Source organism: Kogia breviceps, chromosome 13 (assembly GCF_026419965.1).
Source record: "Kogia breviceps isolate mKogBre1 chromosome 13, mKogBre1 haplotype 1, whole genome shotgun sequence".
Lineage (NCBI taxonomy): Eukaryota > Metazoa > Chordata > Mammalia > Artiodactyla > Physeteridae > Kogia > Kogia breviceps.
In genome coordinates this window covers 32,558,463-32,577,350 of record NC_081322.1, presented here as the reverse complement: position 1 = coordinate 32,577,350, position 18,888 = coordinate 32,558,463, and the positions used below count along the sequence as shown (strand labels likewise).

General features: G+C 34.1%; 1 protein-coding gene across 10 annotated transcripts in view; it reads left to right on the top strand.

The window, feature by feature from the left end:
- Positions 1-18,888, top strand: part of PNISR (PNN interacting serine and arginine rich protein) — a 28,410-nt gene that overhangs the window by 7,868 nt on the left and 1,654 nt on the right. For 3 of the 10 annotated variants that reach the window (XM_059083678.2, XM_067011508.1, XM_067011509.1), the window contains 11 exons: positions 1,277-1,391; positions 2,844-3,032; positions 4,403-4,626; positions 6,094-6,265; positions 7,627-7,817; positions 10,532-10,669; positions 11,842-11,941; positions 12,675-12,728; positions 13,795-13,965; positions 15,196-16,282; positions 16,528-16,867. In XM_059083678.2, the coding sequence (XP_058939661.1) occupies positions 1,304-1,391; positions 2,844-3,032; positions 4,403-4,626; positions 6,094-6,265; positions 7,627-7,817; positions 10,532-10,669; positions 11,842-11,941; positions 12,675-12,728; positions 13,795-13,965; positions 15,196-16,282; positions 16,528-16,558 (2,445 nt within the window). In that variant the 5' untranslated portion in view covers positions 1,277-1,303 and the 3' untranslated portion in view covers positions 16,559-16,867. Of the gene's footprint in view, positions 1-1,272; positions 1,392-2,843; positions 3,033-3,263; positions 4,627-6,093; positions 6,266-7,626; positions 7,818-10,531; positions 10,670-11,841; positions 12,729-13,794; positions 13,966-15,195; positions 16,283-16,527; positions 16,868-18,888 lie in introns of those variants that run through there. The other 7 variants (XM_059083677.2, XM_067011511.1, XM_067011510.1 and 4 more) reach the window with 5 other exon arrangements.

Below are 18,888 nucleotides of genomic sequence, written 5' to 3'. Positions count from 1 at the left end.
CATTTAAAACTTTTTATTATGGACATTTTCATACTAGTTTACAGATAAGTAAACTAGTGTGAAGAACCCCCCTGCCCCCCATACTCATCACCTGGACTTAATAGGTATTCATGTATGTTTTCCCCTCTACTTTTCCATGTTAATTATATGTTAAGAAATCTGGTCTCGGGTAGTTCCCTGGTGGTCTAGTGATTAGGATTCCGGGCTTTCACTGCCGTGACCGGGTTCAATCCCTCGTTGGAGAACTGAGGTCCCACAAGCTGCGTGATGCGCCCCCCCGCAAAAAAAAAGGAAGGAAAACATACCTGGTCTTGTGGACTGTCTCACCTTCTAGATTTGTCTGATTGTTTCTTTTGATACTATTTGGCCAGTACCTTTGTCCCCTAATAATTCCTTTACACTGAAAGTGAGAGCCGAAAGCTCAGTTGGATTCAGGTAAACATTTTTGGTGAAAATATTCGTAGTGATTCTGGGGACGTAATTTTGTATCTAGTGAGGAGACACTTAATCTGTAGGGATGATATTTTGGCAACTTTTAATTTTTGATTTCCCATCAACTTTTCTTGTAAGACTGCCTGAATCAGCTTTTTTTTTTTTTTTTTTTTTTTTTGCGGTACGCGGGCCTCTCACTGTTGTGGCCTCTCCAGTTGCGGAGCACAGGCTCGGGACGCGCAGGCTCAGCGGCCATGGCTCACGGGCCCAGCCGCTCCGCGGCATGTGGGATCTTCCCGGACCGGGGCATGAACCCGTGTCCCCTGCATCGGCAGGCGGACTCTCAACCACTGCGCCACCAGGGAAGCCCCTGAATCAGCTGTTTTTATTAGTTTTGACAATATGGCAATTTTCTAAATCTTTTCTACCTTCTGCATTCATTAACTATAATTTATAAGGAAGAGTTTTCCTTCATTAGCTAGAGCTATTTGGTTACCCTTTTCAGTAAGCCTTGGTTTGAGGGAGGCCAAATCACTTTTTTTTTGTAATCTTCAAAATAATTACATTTCCAGAAAGTTATATTGGGAAAAGTTAGATTTTTACCCCCTTTTGAGCTAAATTGAATAGAGCTGTGCTTGCCCCCAAACTCTTGACATCAGCATTAACATGAAATTTTCTACTCTTGCTTGCCAACTAAAAAATTCCAGTTGCCTTTGGCAACCTTTTGAGCAGAATTTTAGAGCTCTGATCACATAAATGTATCATCATATAATAATTTCTGATATGTGAGCTTTAACATTAAAGAATTCTCATTTTTAAACTATGTTTATTTTGTTGAAGACAGAAAGTCAGATACACTTTAAAAGTCAGGATGTGGGATCAAGGAGGACAGCCTTGGCAGCAATGGCCCTTGAATCAGCAACAATGGATGCAGTCATTCCAGCACCAGCAGGATCCAAGTAAGGAAACAAATTGAATTTGGGGAGTGGGGGAGGGTGTTGTATAGAGATGAGTGGGACATAGGCACTGGAATTAAGGGAGGTAGAGTTGGGATTGGTTTATTGGATCATTTTATGGTCAGATTTTAATTTTTTCTTGTAAATAATCTTACTTAGCATACCTATTAGGGAATGGATTTCCCTTTGGAAGTTTTCCTCAAAGAGTAGAAAGCTTTATGTAGATTTTAATATTTTTAAAACTGATTTAGTTCTTGTTTTCTAAAGGAAGAGGAAAGTCTTTCTTAAATGTGTTGCTTAATCATACTTTTGTTAATTTGGAATCTTAAAATTCTATGTAGAACATAGTCAACTTATGGTATGCTCTATCATTTTTAAATTTCTCTTTAATATGGAATATTTCAAGCAGGTACAGATGTAGAAACAAGTATAGGGAGCCCCCATTTATTACTTAGCTCTAGCAGTGGTTAATTCATAGCCAATTTTGTTTAACTGATAAGACCCCTTCCACTGTCCTGCCTTTACTGGGTAAATCTTATCCTGTTTCTTTTTTTTAATAGCTACATAGCATTCTGTTATAGGACTGTACTGTAATAAATCCACTTTTAGATGATAGATTGTGACTTTTTACTTTTTGAAGTCATTCCTATAATTTTGTATATGTACCATTATTGTCCAATTATTTTCTTAGGAAAAAAAAATCTAAGCGCTAGGTTTGATAGATCACAGTTGTACATTCAAAAGTTTTAGATGTACATTGTCAAGTTTAACTTCATTTTCATCAAAATGTATGAGAATGTATTTATTTAATCTTAGCTAAACTGAGATGTAAAAAACCATCTTAATCTACTTTGTTTACTTTATTAATAGAATTAGATCTTAAAATGTTAACTATAGATATTTGATGAAAGGAGGAACTTTAAGATAGCAGAAACAATGAATTTTGAATAAAGAATGGCTAAGAAGCTGTTAAGGAGATATATTTTGACTAGAGAAAGGAGTTAAAGATGCTAAAGAAGGGTGACTGAGAAGGAACAAGAATAGCTGTCTATATTCATGTGAGATATATAGGATCCAGAGTAGACCTGGATGGGACCTGTTAGAGAAAGAGTGAGGTTAATCATTTGTTTTTATAGTGGTTTAAAAAAGGAATAAGAGTTTTAAAAAATTCAGTAAACTTAAGGTGCAGGGAATAAATTTTCTTATGAGTTAATATTAGAAATTGGTTAAGAGTTTTTGTGGATGTCTTAAGTAATTTTCTGAATGTCTTAAGTAATTTTTATTATTTTGTAGCCTGAATATGGGTTATTTCTATGTATTTTTTTCAACTATAACATTCTGTAATATTTAAAATCTATAGTAAGGAATAATTGAGAACCTTGTTTTACATAGAGGCACTGTTCTTTTAGCTCCTACATTCTGAATGCCAAATTCTGCTATGTTAAATTATATTAGGCCAGATTGACTGGGCTGCATTGGCTCAAGCTTGGATTGCCCAAAGAGAAGCTTCAGGACAGCAAAGCATGGTAGAACAACCACCAGGAATGATGCCAAATGGACAAGATATGTCTACAATGGAGTCTGGTCCAAACAATCATGGGAATTTCCAAGGGGATTCGAACTTTAACAGAATGTGGCAACCAGGTTTGTTGTTTATGTTTTCCAAATTTTAGGACTATTTTTAAAATAAAATGAAGATTAAAATTAAATTGTTTAATTTGCTTAGTTTTATGACTTCTTGAAATTAATGCTTCTTAAAGATGAGGCAGTTTCAATTAGATTTGACCTTGAAATTTTGTGGTTAAAATTATTCTATACTCATCTGCTAGCATTGTGGCACTCAGTTTGATTCTTTTCTTGGTTCTTCATTCCTAGGCTGACAGGGGCTGGGAACACTGGAAACCTCACTTGGCATCTAGGGAAGAGAGCATTCTATGTCTCTCTGTTGCAACCTCTGGCCTTTTCAGCAGCAGCACTGGCAGAGCAAAACATGTCTAGTCTCTAATTAAAGAAAAATTGTGTCACTATGTGACAAATTAGTCTGTTAAATATACTCTGCCCCTTCCATCCACCCATCTCTCTCTTCCCTTTTTTTCAGATAGTGAAGATCTTCCATAAGTTTTTAATCTGTTTATTTTTGTTTGTTTGTTTGCTTTTTTACTTCATAGTATGATTAGGTTCCTTGATGCTAGTTCAGTTTTCTATGACTTGTGTTATTATTTTTAACAGTCACTTCACATTTTTATAGGTGAATCTTATTTTGATTATGCTAATGGTGAAGTCATAGCTCCTTTTCCTTATTAGTACTTATTATTGTTTCTCAATGTAAGAATGGAAAACTCAGGAAGTAATCCTCTAATATCACTTTTAAAAGAATAACGAATATTCTAATCTTTAATACTGGGAAGTAGTTCATTTCTAGTTTTCTGGAGTCTGTGCCAAATTTTCCCACATTTGAAAATGTTTTGGTTCCTAAGTTCATCAGTGATTCACCCTGGCATTCCCACTTCCCCACCTTTACTGTGCTGGTGTTCTTTGTGTCCCAGGCAAGTGGTTTACCTCTGTGTGCCTCAGTTTCCCTTCCTGAAATTGGCAAAATAGTACCTGATTTCTCCCTACCTCACAGGGATGTTGTGAGGATAAATGTGTTCATGGAAGAAAGAAATTATATAAAAATCTCAAGGTATTATTTTTATGGTGTTGTTACTGAACAGAAATAGAAAAATTCAACAGAAAATTGCTTTGGATTTTGTTATGTTCATTTAAAATAATTTTGGGCATTTGGTTTCCCTTTGTTTAGGATATGAATTAGAGTGGAAGTTAGCTCATTCGAATTATTTATTAGATTAATTCATTGCTTGTTTTTAAGATATGCAAAAGAAATTGGACCAAGAAGTCATAAATTTTTTAATCTGTTTCTTTACTGAAAAATGTAGCTTTCTTGAGATCTTAAAGATGTGTGCTGATTTTGTTATAACCCCTGTTGAATGTTTTTATGCCTAAATCCTGAATAGAATGGGGAATGCATCAGCAGCCCCCACACCCCCCTCCAGAGCAGCCATGGATGCCACCAACACCAGGCCCAATGGACATTGTTCCTCCTTCTGAAGACAGCAACAGTCAGGACAGTGGGGAATTTGCCCCTGACAACAGGCATATATTTAACCAGAACAATCACAACTTTGGTGGACCACCCGATAATTTTGCAGTGGGGCCAGTGAACCAGTTTGACTATCAGGTGAAAGATATTTTGTTGCTTTAATATTGTAGATGTGCACGTAATCCATTCTTTGGAGGTGTCTCATCAAGAGTACCTAAGATATGTGTTTCACTTTTCAGTCTGTACAGATAAGCACATATTATGTCTCAAAAAAGTTATCAGTTTTTGAGTATTAAAATCATTAGATTTTTATTTTCTGGTTTTTGATTTGCTTAGGAAAATGGTATAAAGGATTGTTAGGGAGAAATTTGGATAAAATGAAAAATGTATAAGTGCGATAGCTATATTATGTTTTGCTTCCTAATTTATAATTTCAAGATGGTACCTTTAAATATTAAATAAAGTTTAGAAAATGCACAGTAGTTGAATACATTATTTATCAAAAATAGATTATGGTTAAGACATGAATAAAATACATGAAGAACATAGATCATCTTCCTAAATGCAATTCCTTCTGCTATGTAGAGTTAAGACATTTTCTAGTGTTGTCATTTTTTTTTTTCCTTTCTGACATGACATGTTAATGGAATTGTACATAATTTTCTTTGTAGCATCTAATTCATTCCTAGGGACATAGAACTCTATGGGGAATGGTGTCATTAAGAGGGGCTATATTTTCTCTAATCACTCTGCCAGGGTCTACCCTTAAATTATAGTGCTAGGTCATTTTGAAATAATTGATTGCAATCGTTACCTTTAAACTGAGCTATCATTTAAAATTTTGGAAAAAACCCATATGTTATTTCACTGATTGTATGGATAATGGGCATAATCGTAAACAGTATTCACCTCGAGACAGTAATACTCTTATACATATTCAGATACTTTTTGTATATGAATATTTGGTATACAGATAGGACAGTTCCTGTTTGTTTTGAAAAAATGTAGTAGTGGGGAGACACAACATTTGCTTGGTAGATCCCCATGCTAACAAGACAAAGAGCTCTGTTGGCATCTCTCTGGCTTAGAAAAGCCTCTGAAAGTGGCAGAATTACAAAAAAAATATAATGTAATGATTCAGTAGCTTTTATCTTAGCTTAAAATAGATATTTCTTGCAAGATGATAGAAATAAGTTCATAACTAGGAAGTTGGAATTGATTTAAAACTTTTTTTTCCTGTGATTTTCTAGTTACAGAAAAACTGACATTTATTTGATTTCTTGGTAGTGGAAGGATTAGTTTATAAATGGATTCAGAATGAAAAAGCTCATTTATATATCCTTTTTTATACTTCTTGAATATAGTATATTATCAGCTGGATTTTATATGGCTCTTTGCATTTACATAGGCAGAAAATCTTTATCTTTCTTAAGAAAAGTAAGCCTAGGTTATTGGGGCTACAGAAATATCGGTGGATATTAGAACCATGGAATTCTTGGATTTGCTGCACACATGGATTTCTACTGTCCCAGTTCATAACACACGTGTGTCCCAGAACGTATATTGTATTAATGTGAAGAAAAATAAACTGCAATACTCTTTCAGCATGGGGCTGCTTTTGGTCCACCGCAAGGTGGATTTCATCCTCCTTATTGGCAACCAGGACCTCCAGGACCTCCGGCACCTCCCCAGAATCGAAGAGAAAGACCATCATCATTCAGGGATCGGCAGCGCTCACCTATTGCACTTCCTGTGAAGCAGGAGCCTCCACAAATTGGTAGCTATTTAAGTTTAGTGAACCACAATTGGCATGATTTTTTGATCATGTAAAAAGGATGTTTTATTTTCTTAAATTGTACTAATATCCTGATATGTTAGGAGATGATGCTATAAAGTCCTATCATTTTATAGTCATAAACCTTAAAATTACAAAAAAGATGCTATCTAAAATCTTTAAAGTTTTGAATATTTTTCTTTAAAATGAATCTTTACCTTAAACTCCAGATTTTGTGATGAAATTTAAATTTATTGTGACCATAGCATGTTGATATTTCTTCAATGTTGATAGCTACATTATGCCAGTATATGATCAGTTCCCCCTTTAAAACCTCCTGTTTGTTCTCTCTCTATGGACTCTTTCCACTCTCAGTTCATTTGATAATACTGCTGTCAGATTAATTTCTTTATTTCACTTTCCATAGTTTTTGGCAGAATATTTTAATTTTTTTTTTTTTTTTTTTTTTTTTGCGGTACGCGGGCCTCTCACTCTTGTGGCCTCTCCCGTTGCGGAGCACAGGCTCCGGACGCGCAGGCTCGGCGGCCATGGCTCACGGGCCCAGCCGCTCCGCGGCATGTGGGATCCTCCCGGACTGGGGCACGAACCCGCGTCCCCTGCATCGGCAGGAGGACTCTCAACCACTGCACCACCAGGGAAGCCCAAAATTTTAATTTTTAAATAACGTAATAGAACTAATTTATTGCAATGACAAGTTACATATGTATGTTCCTTTTTATCTGGAAATCCAAATCTAGCACTTAATGGACATTTAAGTCTTTCTCTTTTTTTATCACAAAGTAGACATTTTAGGAAGATTCTAACTTCTGTTTTAACTTAAGGAATAATATTCAAATGAATTCTTACTGTGAAGGCTTGTGGTTTTGTTTAATTCTGTTCTGTTTTCACATTTTAGGAAGCAGCATAGTATACCAGTTGGTTCTGAAATTAGCCCACATCACTACTTATTGTCTTTGTAACCTTGAGCACATCACTTAATCTCTTTGAGCCTCGGTTTCCTCGCTTAAAAAGAGATGGAGTAATAGTAGTGCTCTTTCAGGGCTTTTGGGGATTAAGTGAGATGATGGACTTCCCTATTGCCTTGCCACATTAAAACCATTAAGGCAGTGTTCACTCTTGCTATTAAAAGTGATGATTTTAAAGAAAAGTGTTATGTTTAGTGGATTGTTTTTATTACCACTGCCTTGCTGGAGAATGATAGTATTTGTCACTAGCACTCAAACAGTACCAGGATTATTATTTTTTTAAGTTACAAAGATTGTAGAAATTTAAGAATAAGAAACTCATACATTTATGATTTTTACTTAGCTGACTTAACAAATATTTTGTCCCACCTGAAACAGATGCAGTAAAACGCAGGACTCTTCCAGCTTGGATTCGAGAAGGTCTTGAAAAAATGGAACGTGAAAAGCAGAAGAAGTTGGAGAAAGAAAGAATGGAACAACAACGTTCACAATTGTCCAAAAAAGAAAAGAAGGCTGCAGAAGATGCTGAAGGAGGAGATGGCCCTCGTTTACCTCAGAGAAGTAAATTTGTAAGTAGACACTCCTGACATAAAACTCCTTGTGACATCTGTGTGAAAAGTTAATTGACTTTTTCTGTCTTATTTGACTTGGTATGATAATCTCTAGGTCCATCCATGTTACTGTAAATGGCATTATTTCATTCTTTATTATGGCTGAGTCATATTCCATTGTGTGTATATGGAATATTACACATGCACACCACGTCTTTATTCATTCATCTGTCAGTGGCCATTTAGGTTACTTCCATGTCTTGGCTACTATAAGTAGTGCTACTGTGAACATCAGGGTGCATGTATCTTTCTGAATTAGATTTCATCTTTTCTGGATATATGCCCAGGAGTGGGATTGCTGGATCATATGGTAACTCTATTTTTAGTTTTTTAAGGAACTTGCATACTGTTTTCCATAGTGGCTGCACCAGTTTACATTTACAATTTACAGATATCATATGATATCATTTATATGTGGAATCTAAAAAAAAATACAAATGAACTTACTTATAAAACAGAATAGACTTACAGACATAGAAAAACTTACAGTTACCAAAGGGGAAGAAAGGTGGGGGGAGGGATTAATTGGGAATTTGGGATTAACAGTACTTAACAGTACTTAATTTGGGATTAACAGTAGTGTAGTACTTACATTACTATAAGTAAAATAAACAACAAGGACCTACTGTATAGCACAGGGAACTTTGTTCAATATCTTGTAATAACCTATAATGGAAAAGAATCTGAAAAAAATATATGTATACTGAATCACTTGCTGTACTCCTGAAACACTGTAAATCAACTATACTTCAATTTTTAAAAAGTATTGAAATAAATAGATATTAATTTAGCTTATAAAAAAGTATTAATGTCCTTAGATTACTTTCAGTAAGTATATTGGAGATTGTTTTTATGTATATATTGTTGAGGGTAGTAAGGAGAAAGAGGACAGCAAATTTGTAAAACATTTCATTCCAGAGAGAAATTATTCATTGGAGTGCTAGATAATAGGTTTTACCTTGACTCAAGAACAACTCAAAGAACAAATCTGTGTTCTTTTGTTGTAGTACAGCTAAATCCCTAGTGATGGACTATAAAACAAAACTATACTTACACCAAAAGATGTAATAACTTTCATAGTTTTTGACATAGGCACTGAAAGTAACAAAGTTTTAACTCTTTAAATCTCCATCAGTGGGCTTCCCTGGTGGCACAGTGGTTAAGAATCCGCCTGCCAATGCAGGGAACGTGGGTTCGAGCCCTGGTCCGGGAAGACCCCACATGCCGCGGAGCAACTAAGCCCGTGCGCCACAACTACTGAGCCTGCATTCTAGAGCCCATGAACCACAACTACTGAGCCCACGAGCCACAACTACTGAAACCTGTGCACCTAGAGCCCATGCTCCGCAACAAGAGAAGCCACTGCAATGAGAAGCCCACCTACTGCAGCGAAGAGTAGCTGCTGCTTGCTGCAACTAGAGAAAGCCCATGTGCAACAATGAAGACCCAATGCAATCAAAATAAATAAATATTAAAAAAAAAATTCCATCAGTTAGATGGCATGAGTGGCTTAGAAATTTTTTTGTTTAGCAACAGTATGCTTCTTGATGGTATGACAGCCACAGCACTGGCCAGTATGCAATTCAGGAAATGGTTCTTCCTCCCAAGGCCATTTTCTGCTTCAGAAATAAGTCTCAAGGACAGCAAATTAACTAGACTTAAGCAGATTGGCTTTGCTTAAATTCCATGAGTGCCATAAATTACTTTTATTTTTTAACAAAACAACCATGTGAAAGATGTGATTTTATTCTGGGTGTTATACCAGTAAGAAACAACGGGCTGCCACTATTAAAGTTTATCTTTAACAAAGGAAAAAAAATCAATCTTTACATGAAATAGTGGATTTTCAAGTTTGATTTTTTTTTTTTAAGTGTCAAAAAACTGTTTGGAGATTATCCTCCCTCTCCTCCCAGATACCTTTGGACTTGTGTCACATGTATCTTCCCCTAGTTCAAATAGTCTTTCCATAGTTGTATTTAGGTGATCACCTTGTCTTTTACTTAGTAGGATTGTTAAGAGTGACTATGGAATACTTCTTTGCCTAAAGATCCCCTTTTTAAGGTATGCTATCTGGATACTGAAAACCTAAAACCATTCAGAGAGACAAACTGCTGGTATTTCCTCTATCTGAAGTAGACCTAATTTCTTGCTTATCTGTCTGTTACATAGCTTAAAAAAGCAAATTTCACTAGCCCGCTGAGATCTGGAAACTGACTTTAGATTTTGAAGTCACATGATTTTAGGTAAATAGCTTACATTTACAGCTGTAAAAATTACACTGAATAATATGACTGTGGTGCATTTATCCAAAATTCTACATGCCACTCATGTCAGGACCATCATATATAATGGATATAAATTAAATCAGTCTCTGGTCTTGATGTGCTTCTAGTTATTTATAAAATAAGGTAAAACTTAACTAAGGAAAAAAATTGAAAAATAATTGAAATTAATTCTCATAAGTCATCTTGTAGTCTTAATATTTCCTCTCAGGTAACATTTTAAATTATCAAATGAAATCTATAGCACAAAAATGTGATTTAGAGAAATTTCATTTTTATATATCTGTTTCATAGACTTTAATTTGGGGTTTTAAAATAGAATATATAAGATAATTATTTCATATTATAAGCATGAATTTGGGCTACCTGAAAGTGCTATTATTTTTTTAGGATAGTGATGAGGAAGATGAAGACACTGAAAATGTGGAGGCCGCAAGCAGTGGAAAAGTCACCAGAAGTCCATCTCCAGTTCCTCAAGAAGATCAAAGTGAACCAGAAATGACCGAAGAAGAGAAAGAGTATCAAATGGTAGAATGTTAAATTTCTTACCTTTACCATGTACAGGCTTAAAAATTTTTTTTTTTAAATTCAGGTATAATTGACGTGCAACATTATATTATAGGGTTTATTTTGTTTATAATTTTTAAAAATTACTGGTTGGCTATCTTAAACTTGAGAGAGAACTTGTGAAACAGTTATAAAATATATATTTGCTGGGTGATAATGTCTGCAAAATCCAAGTAAAAATATGAAATCACAGCTTATAAAGCAGTTATTTAAGCACATTTTTAATTAAATGGTGTTTTACTACATGAGACCCAAGAGAACATTTATTATTTATTATTTTTCTAAAGTGTGTTTTTTGAATACTGAAAAAGATGAAAAGGCTGCATAGAAAAATAAATTTAGGAAGCACTGGATTGAACACAGTTAAACATATTTCTTCATTGCAAGATTTCTCAAAGCCTTCAGTGCCTGTAATGTGTACTGTCAGTTTCTGAGATTGGGAATAAAATATAATGTGCTGCGTTTCTCATATTGAAAGACCAGTGATATTTGAAATGTCTAGATGACGCTGATTCAGTATACTCTTATTTTAGTAGATGAGTAATCTGAATCCCAGAGAGGCCCACATTTGGAACAGCTGTTGGTAGCCAAACCAGTGGTAGAATCCAGCTCTTATTTCAAGTCTGTTGTACACTGTGCTATAGTAATCAAGAAAAAAGGACTTTATCTCACAGAATGGAAGGACTGCCTTTTTGTTATTTTTCTTGTTTTTTTCCCCTCAAATTTTACTTTGAGCTGAGGGTTAATGTAAGTTCCTAAGTGACATAAGAAACTAGTATTGTGCTGCTTACTAATATTATTATTAAATGAAGGGATATTCCTCTCAAAACACTTGTGGAAACTTTTATTAATAGGGACTTTAAAAAAATGTTTTGTCTCTAGAATTAGAATTCAGTTTCTCTACTATACAGATAAATTCATATATATGTTTTTTAATCCACATGATTTAAAAATTTTTAAAGTTTTGATAATACATAATTTTCAAGATACTCTATTCCTTGGAATAGCTGGTCTGATCTCTTCTCTAAAAATGTTTTATAAAATGGCTTTGCCTTTTAATTTTTTTTGAAAATGTCAAACTGTACCAGTAACTATAATAAATTAGAAAAAAAACATAAAATACCCTTCCTTAGATGTTGCTGACAAAAATGCTTCTGACTGAAATTCTACTGGATGTCACAGATGAAGAAATTTATTATGTAGCCAAAGATGCACACCGGAAAGCAACGAAAGGTATATTGTGGGTGTTCTTGGTTCTCTTTTTCTGGGGGTCTTTTGGTTTTGGTGGCTACTTTGGACTTTTTTTGTTGTCCTTGTTGAATTACTAGCAGATTTTGAATATTCTCTTGCATGTTTTAACTCTTTGGGAAAGGTTAGATTTGTAGGCACCATATTAAAAACTATACAGATATTTTTGTTTTATCCAACCTACCTGAGCACAGATTAGCAGTTTTGCTGTTGTCTTATAAAATGTATTGTGGAAAATTCTTGATGTTCAATTTCACCTGATTTTTTTAATATATATAGATACCATGGTATTGGTATATGATTTATAATACAGTTAGTTTGCCTAATGAATTATGAACCTTCAGAATTTTCACAGTTTACCACTTATAATTTTTAAAAAAGCAGCTAATGTCCCATCCCCCCTCCATATTTTTAGTAACACTTAAAAAGTATATTGAAAGAAAAATTTAAATTATGGGCCATACCTCAAAAAAAAAAAAAATACCAGTGTACTGGTCAACATTTTTCCTCATTATCAACCAATTTCAGCTCACAGCAGAATTATAATTTCAAGGCCAGACATGCTACTGGTTTAAAATGAATGTTATGTTTTTAATGTTTCTTCTCTCCCCAAAAAGCAGCAATAGTAGTAGATTTAACAATACCATAGACTCTCATGACTATGAAATCGTGGCTATTTGTGTTAACATGTTGTTCCTGTTGTTGATGTGATACAAAGCTCCTGCAAAACAGCTGGCACAGTCCAGTGCACTGGCTTCCCTCACTGGACTCGGTAAGTATTCTCCTTATTTGTGAGAGGGCCTTAAAGGGAAAAATCACACTTACCTTGTCTCTCTACGTGTTCTGTTTTGAAACTGTACTAGTCCTACACAGTTTATAAAATTTAGGTTTTAGGGTTATAGCCTCTAAAAGATTTGCTTTTTTTTTTTTAAACACTAAAGCATTCACAGTGGGATTATTATAAATGTGGTGGCTAATTCATAGTTTATTAGTACAAGTTATAATAGTTCATAATTTAGCCATGATAGCATTTAAGCTCACTTTCAGAATTATTGCATACCTTAGGGAAAAACCTATCCACTAATGCTCTTAAGGACCTTTATTTAGATTGTGTTGCAGCAAGTCAAGTTTTTACATAGAGGAAAGGGTTTATCTTACAGCATGATAGTAGTGATGTGTTTGTAATTTGCAATTTGCATGATGTATTATCAAGTATATAAGAGCTTGAATTTGCCTTTTCCACATCATCATTTCAGATTAATATTTGTGAGGGTCGACAGAAATGGGTAAAACCAAATGCCCGTGTGATTTTGTTATGATTACTGTTTAGATCACTTCAGGGTGGGGAGCAGTTTTAGCACCATACCATTTCTGTATCAGAACTTTGTTATTTCCAACTTTGTTAGGAAAAAAATGTTTAGCATCCCTTGGATTTCTAAGCTTTGAACAATGAAAGAGTTAATTTTAGAAATATTTTCAGGATCATCATAAATTTGAGTAAGGTAGTTTGAATTGATTATGCTTTAGTAAGGCTTTGTTACTGCCCTATTAAATGGCTTTGTTGGTTAGCATGGACAGTAAGACAGTCATTTTCAAGATTCCCTTATGGTGAGAAATATATGGAATATTCTTGAAAGATAAGATACTAAGTATCAATTTTCTTGAGGATTCTGTGTTCTCCTTAAGCATTGTAGTTTATACTCCTCCCCACCCCGAATAAGCATATTCTTCCAAGAAAAGGCAATGAAAAAAGAAATGCGCTTTCTTCTCGGACCTTAAAAAGTTTTTAGTGCATAGAATAATTTTTACATATGATAGACTGGGCTTTATGCACACAGGTGGACTGGGTGGTTATGGATCAGGAGACAGTGAAGATGAGAGGAGCGACCGAGGTTCTGAGTCATCTGACACTGATGATGAGGAATTACGGCACCGAATCCGGCAAAAACAGGAAGCTTTTTGGAGAAAAGAAAAAGAACAGCAGCTGTTACATGATAAACAGATGGAAGGTATATCTTTTAGACTCAATGTTTGTACAGTTCTGTTCATACTTCTATTTTATAACCAACTTAAAAATACCAAACGATAGAATCAAGGCTAGATTATAAATAATATGTGATGTAACTGAACCTAAGGTTTTTTGGCTCATTTGCAGTTTTTATCAAAGTTAAAGTCAAAATTGATTGTAAAAAGTTATGGTTTATAAAAGTTTTTTGTTTTGTTTTGGGAGACATTAGTTCCATTGGCTGTAAGTTAAGCTATTTAGTGTATTTTTATTTCTTATTAAAGTTCTTAACGGGACTACCCTCGTGGTCCAGTGGTTGAGACTTCACCTTCCAATGCAGGGGATGTAGGTTTGATTCCTGGTTGGGGAGCTAAGATCCCACGTGCCTCAAGGCCCCAAATCCAAAACATGAAACAGAAGCAATACTGTAACAAATTCAATAAAGACTTTAAAAATGGTCCACATCAAAAAATCTTTAAGAAAAAAAAAGTTCTTAAAATGAAAAGGCTTTTGAAAGGGGAAATATATTGTAAACTATTGAAAAGTAATTTGTAGCTAGCATATTTGAGGATAATAGAGGACTTTTTAGAAGGTTTTTTATGTAAAATGCTGTACATGTGTACAGTTCTTAGTTTATATAATGATACTAGGAATAATGAAATAATATTTATTTAGAATTTCTTTTTTGAAAAATCTTATTTGGACAATTATTAAGAGTTAACAGCCAAAAATTTCCTATAAATTACTTACCTTCAAGTTGCCTTATTGTACAAAAGGGGGAAATCTTTTCTTACTTGCTTTACTGTACCTCTACATTTTGGTGCTCTATTGCTGTACTGTCCAGGAAGGCAGCTAATTGCATGTAGCTGTTGAGCATTTCAAATGAAGCCAGCCCAAATTGAGATGTGCCATAGATATAAAATACACACTACATTTCAAAGATTTTACATTAAAAAAAAAAAGCAGAATATCTCAGTATTCTTTTTAACTGATTATATGTTGAAATGATAATACTTTTATATGTTGGGTTAATAAAATATGAAAATTAATTTCACCTGTTTCTTTTTACTTTTTAAATATAGCTGTTAAAAAACCCTGAATTGCTTATTACATTCTATTTCTGTTGAACAGTGCTGCTGTATTTTTGTAGTCTGGTAGCTTGAAATTTGGTAGCATGGGAGTTTTTTCATTGCACGTTTGCCTTTCTTACTGTTTTTGTCTTTTTCTGTTTCAGAAGAAAAGCAACAAACAGAAAGGGTTACAAAAGAGATGAATGAATTTATCCATAAAGAGCAAAATAGTTTATCACTACTAGAAGCAAGAGAAGCAGATGGTGATGTGGTTAATGAAAAGAAAAGGACTCCAAATGAAACTACATCAGTTTTAGAACCAAAAAAAGAGCATAAAGAAAAAGAGAAACAAGGAAGGAGTAGATCAGGAAGTTCCAGTAGTGGTAGTTCCAGTAGCAATAGCAGAAGTAGTAGTACTAGTAGTACTGTCTCTAGCTCTTCGTACAGTTCTAGCTCAGGTAGTAGTCGCACTTCTTCCCGATCTTCTTCTCCTAAAAGAAAAAAGAGACATAGTAGGAGTAGATCGCCAACAGTTAAAGCCAGGCGTAGTAGGAGTAGAAGTTACTCTCGCAGAATTAAAATAGAGAGCAATAGGGCTAGAGTAAAGATTAGAGATAGGAGGAGGTCTAATAGAACTAGCATTGAAAGAGAAAGACGAAGAAATCGAAGTCCTTCCCGAGAGAGACGTAGAAGTAGAAGTCGCTCAAGGGATAGGCGAACCAATCGGTCCAGTCGCAGTAGGAGTCGAGATAGGCGTAAAATTGATGATCAACGTGGAAATCTTAGTGGGAGCAGTCATAAGCATAAAGGTGAGGCTAAAGAACAAGAGAGGAAAAAAGAGAGGAGTCGAAGTATAGATAAAGATAGGAAAAAGAAAGACAAAGAAAGGGAGCGTGAACAGGATAAAAGAAAAGAGAAACAAAAAAGGGAAGAAAAAGATTTTAAGTTCAGTAGTCAGGATGATAGGTTAAAAAGGAAACGAGAAAGTGAAAGAACATTCTCTAGGAGTGGTTCTATATCTGTTAAAATCATAAGACATGATTCTAGACAGGATAGTAAGAAAAGTGCTACCAAAGACAGTAAAAAACATTCAGGCTCTGATTCTAGTGGAAGGAGCAGTTCTGAATCTCCAGGAAGTAGCAAAGAAAAGAAGGCTAAGAAGCCTAAACATAGTCGATCGCGATCCATGGAGAAATCTCAAAGGTCTGGTAAGAAGGCAAGCCGCAAACACAAGTCTAAGTCCCGATCAAGGTAGTATACTTTTTAAAGTATTTTGTCTGATTTTTAAAAAAAAAATTTGACTGAATTTATGCAAAGTTGAAAGTGTCCTTTCTCTCTCTCTCTTTAATGAACTCAGTTTGGTACTTGATAAATGATCATAGTCTTAAGTAATTTTAGAAATCCTATATAATATTATTTATTTGAAAATTGCAGATTCTTTAGTATAAAATACATTTTTATTTTTAAATTTTATCTTTTCCCTTTCTTTTTTTCAGATCAACAACCCCTCCCCGTCGTAAACGCTGAGGAATGATGTGGCAGGAATGCCATGATGTTTAAAAAATTCCATGAGTTTTAAGGGCTTGTCTCATTATAGAGGCACATTGTGGCTGTGTAGGTGAAACCAGAATTTTTTTTTTTTTAATCTGTAAATAGGTGTACTTTTTCCAAATGCTGCTCCAAGTTACTTAATAGGATTTCTTTGTATTACATTTTTTCAAAAAATAGTGCATAATAAGACTATAAACATGCCATTCTCTTTCAGCTGTAATGTTCTTAAAATTATTCTTGAATGTACTGTGATGTCAATAAAGCTCTTTAGTTCATTTTTGTTAACCTCTTGCACATTAATTTTATGATTTTAATCTAAGGAACGTACTTTTATAAAAAGGCAGCTGGAGTTTTGTATAACAGGTTTTAAAGGTACTTCCTCTCATCTCCCCCAAAGAAAATGGTTTTAAATTAATAGTTTGTCAAAATCTGTAAATTGTACCCATGGATTTTTGTCAAATTTCAACTATAAGGGTGTAGAAGAGGGCCAGAAATAGAACTTTACGTTCATTTGGAAGCATTTGACAGCTTTCTAAACTTTTCTTCTTGTTTTGGGGATTTTCAAGTAATGTGTTCTCTGTGTGTATAAAGTATGGTTCACTCCTGTAAAATGAAATTGCTGGAATCAATCAGAGCAGTGCACCATTAGAATTATTTATAAGGAATTACTGTGTTTGACACTAGCAGCAGTGCAAGTCTGGAACTATATTCTGCAGTTTCCCACTTCTGTTTTAAAGCATATTTTAAACACTTTGGGGTTACTATAGAACTAAAATTCACAATTTGATATATTTATTTATATTTTTAAAGTATAATATGACCTCAGCTCAGTGGAGGAATACTGTATTATTCAGGTTTGTGTCAGTTTCATAACATTAAAATGATTTGGTTTTGTCAGTTTCTTAAAATTATGATCAGTGAGTGGTCTAACAGTTTAAGGAATCGTAACTTATGAGTAAAACGAGGCTCTGCAGGCACTGAAATGCTCAACTGAAATGCTTTTAGGGTCCACTTTATATGATTACTCACTTACGCCACAATAGATAAATCTTTGAAAACAAATGCTTTTAAATTTTAATTTAAAAAAGATAAAGCAGGTGCAGGTCACAAGAGTTTCAGAATATGCCTTGTTACCAGCAGTAGTTCATTTTAAAGTAAGCCAGGTTTTTGCCAAGATCAGTGTTTCCTCAAAATGAAGGTAGAAGTAGACTTGTAATAGTGTGCTCTTGTACCTCTACATAGGTTCTTAAATAATTTTGAGCAATTACGCATTTATCTAGAGGAAATCAACTGTGAATAAATGCATGTTTACCAAAATGATTGTTTTACAGTGCATTTAGTTCTGATAAGAAGTTGACATTTCACACAATAACTTTTAAATAGTTTGGAATTCTAAATAGTTTAGACATAAGTCACATCTGAGATAAGTAAAGGAAAATGTGCAATATTTTTTATGTAGGTGAGCTAACACAGTGTACCTAATTGCGGAATTATCTGATTAATTTGTAATAGATAAGTTGTATAACGTTTTCATATCTAAAAATGTTTTTTAGATCAATCTCAAGTGAAATAATATTTTCAGAATAAAATTCTACAGAAAAAGTCTACTGGCTATGATATGCACATTTTTAAGCAAGATATGAACTAGAGCCAAAAGTAGCATTTGACAATTTGATTTACTCTGCCATAATATGCAAGCTTCTTTATCTGTAGATATTTTTAAAAACATAGTCATGATGTATGTGATTATTAGTAAATACATCAGAATTATAATTAGATATTTGGGTTTTCAGTTTAGAGAATTCATCATTTTACTGACATTAATGGAGTATGTTTACCTTGAGTGGTAAGATTTTATAAATAGGGCTTCCATGATTTGGGATGTGAATGCTAAAACTTATACATAAGTTAATTAGATGTGTAATTTGGTTATGAAGTCTTTTCTAAAATGATACCACCAGAAAATTAATAGATTAATTTCTTGAGACAATCATTGGTCTGGATTGGTTAATAAAAACTGTCTTAAGAGGTTTTCTTTTCAAATATTTCTAGTGTATTAATCATACTTGTTTTTGTGGAATGGGGGTAAACCACACCATTAAGAGAATAAAATGTAATTTGGAAAGAGGTAATTATAAGATTTGTTTCAGGCCCCAAAATATAAATAAAGATTGGTGTGGAATTTCAGTGTATATGTTTCCTGCCCTTGTAAAATGTCTTTTTAAAAAAGCATCTATTTCTAATGGTATAATACACAGTAGGTAAACTTTGCAAACATCATCTTTTTTTTAAATGTCTGAGTTATT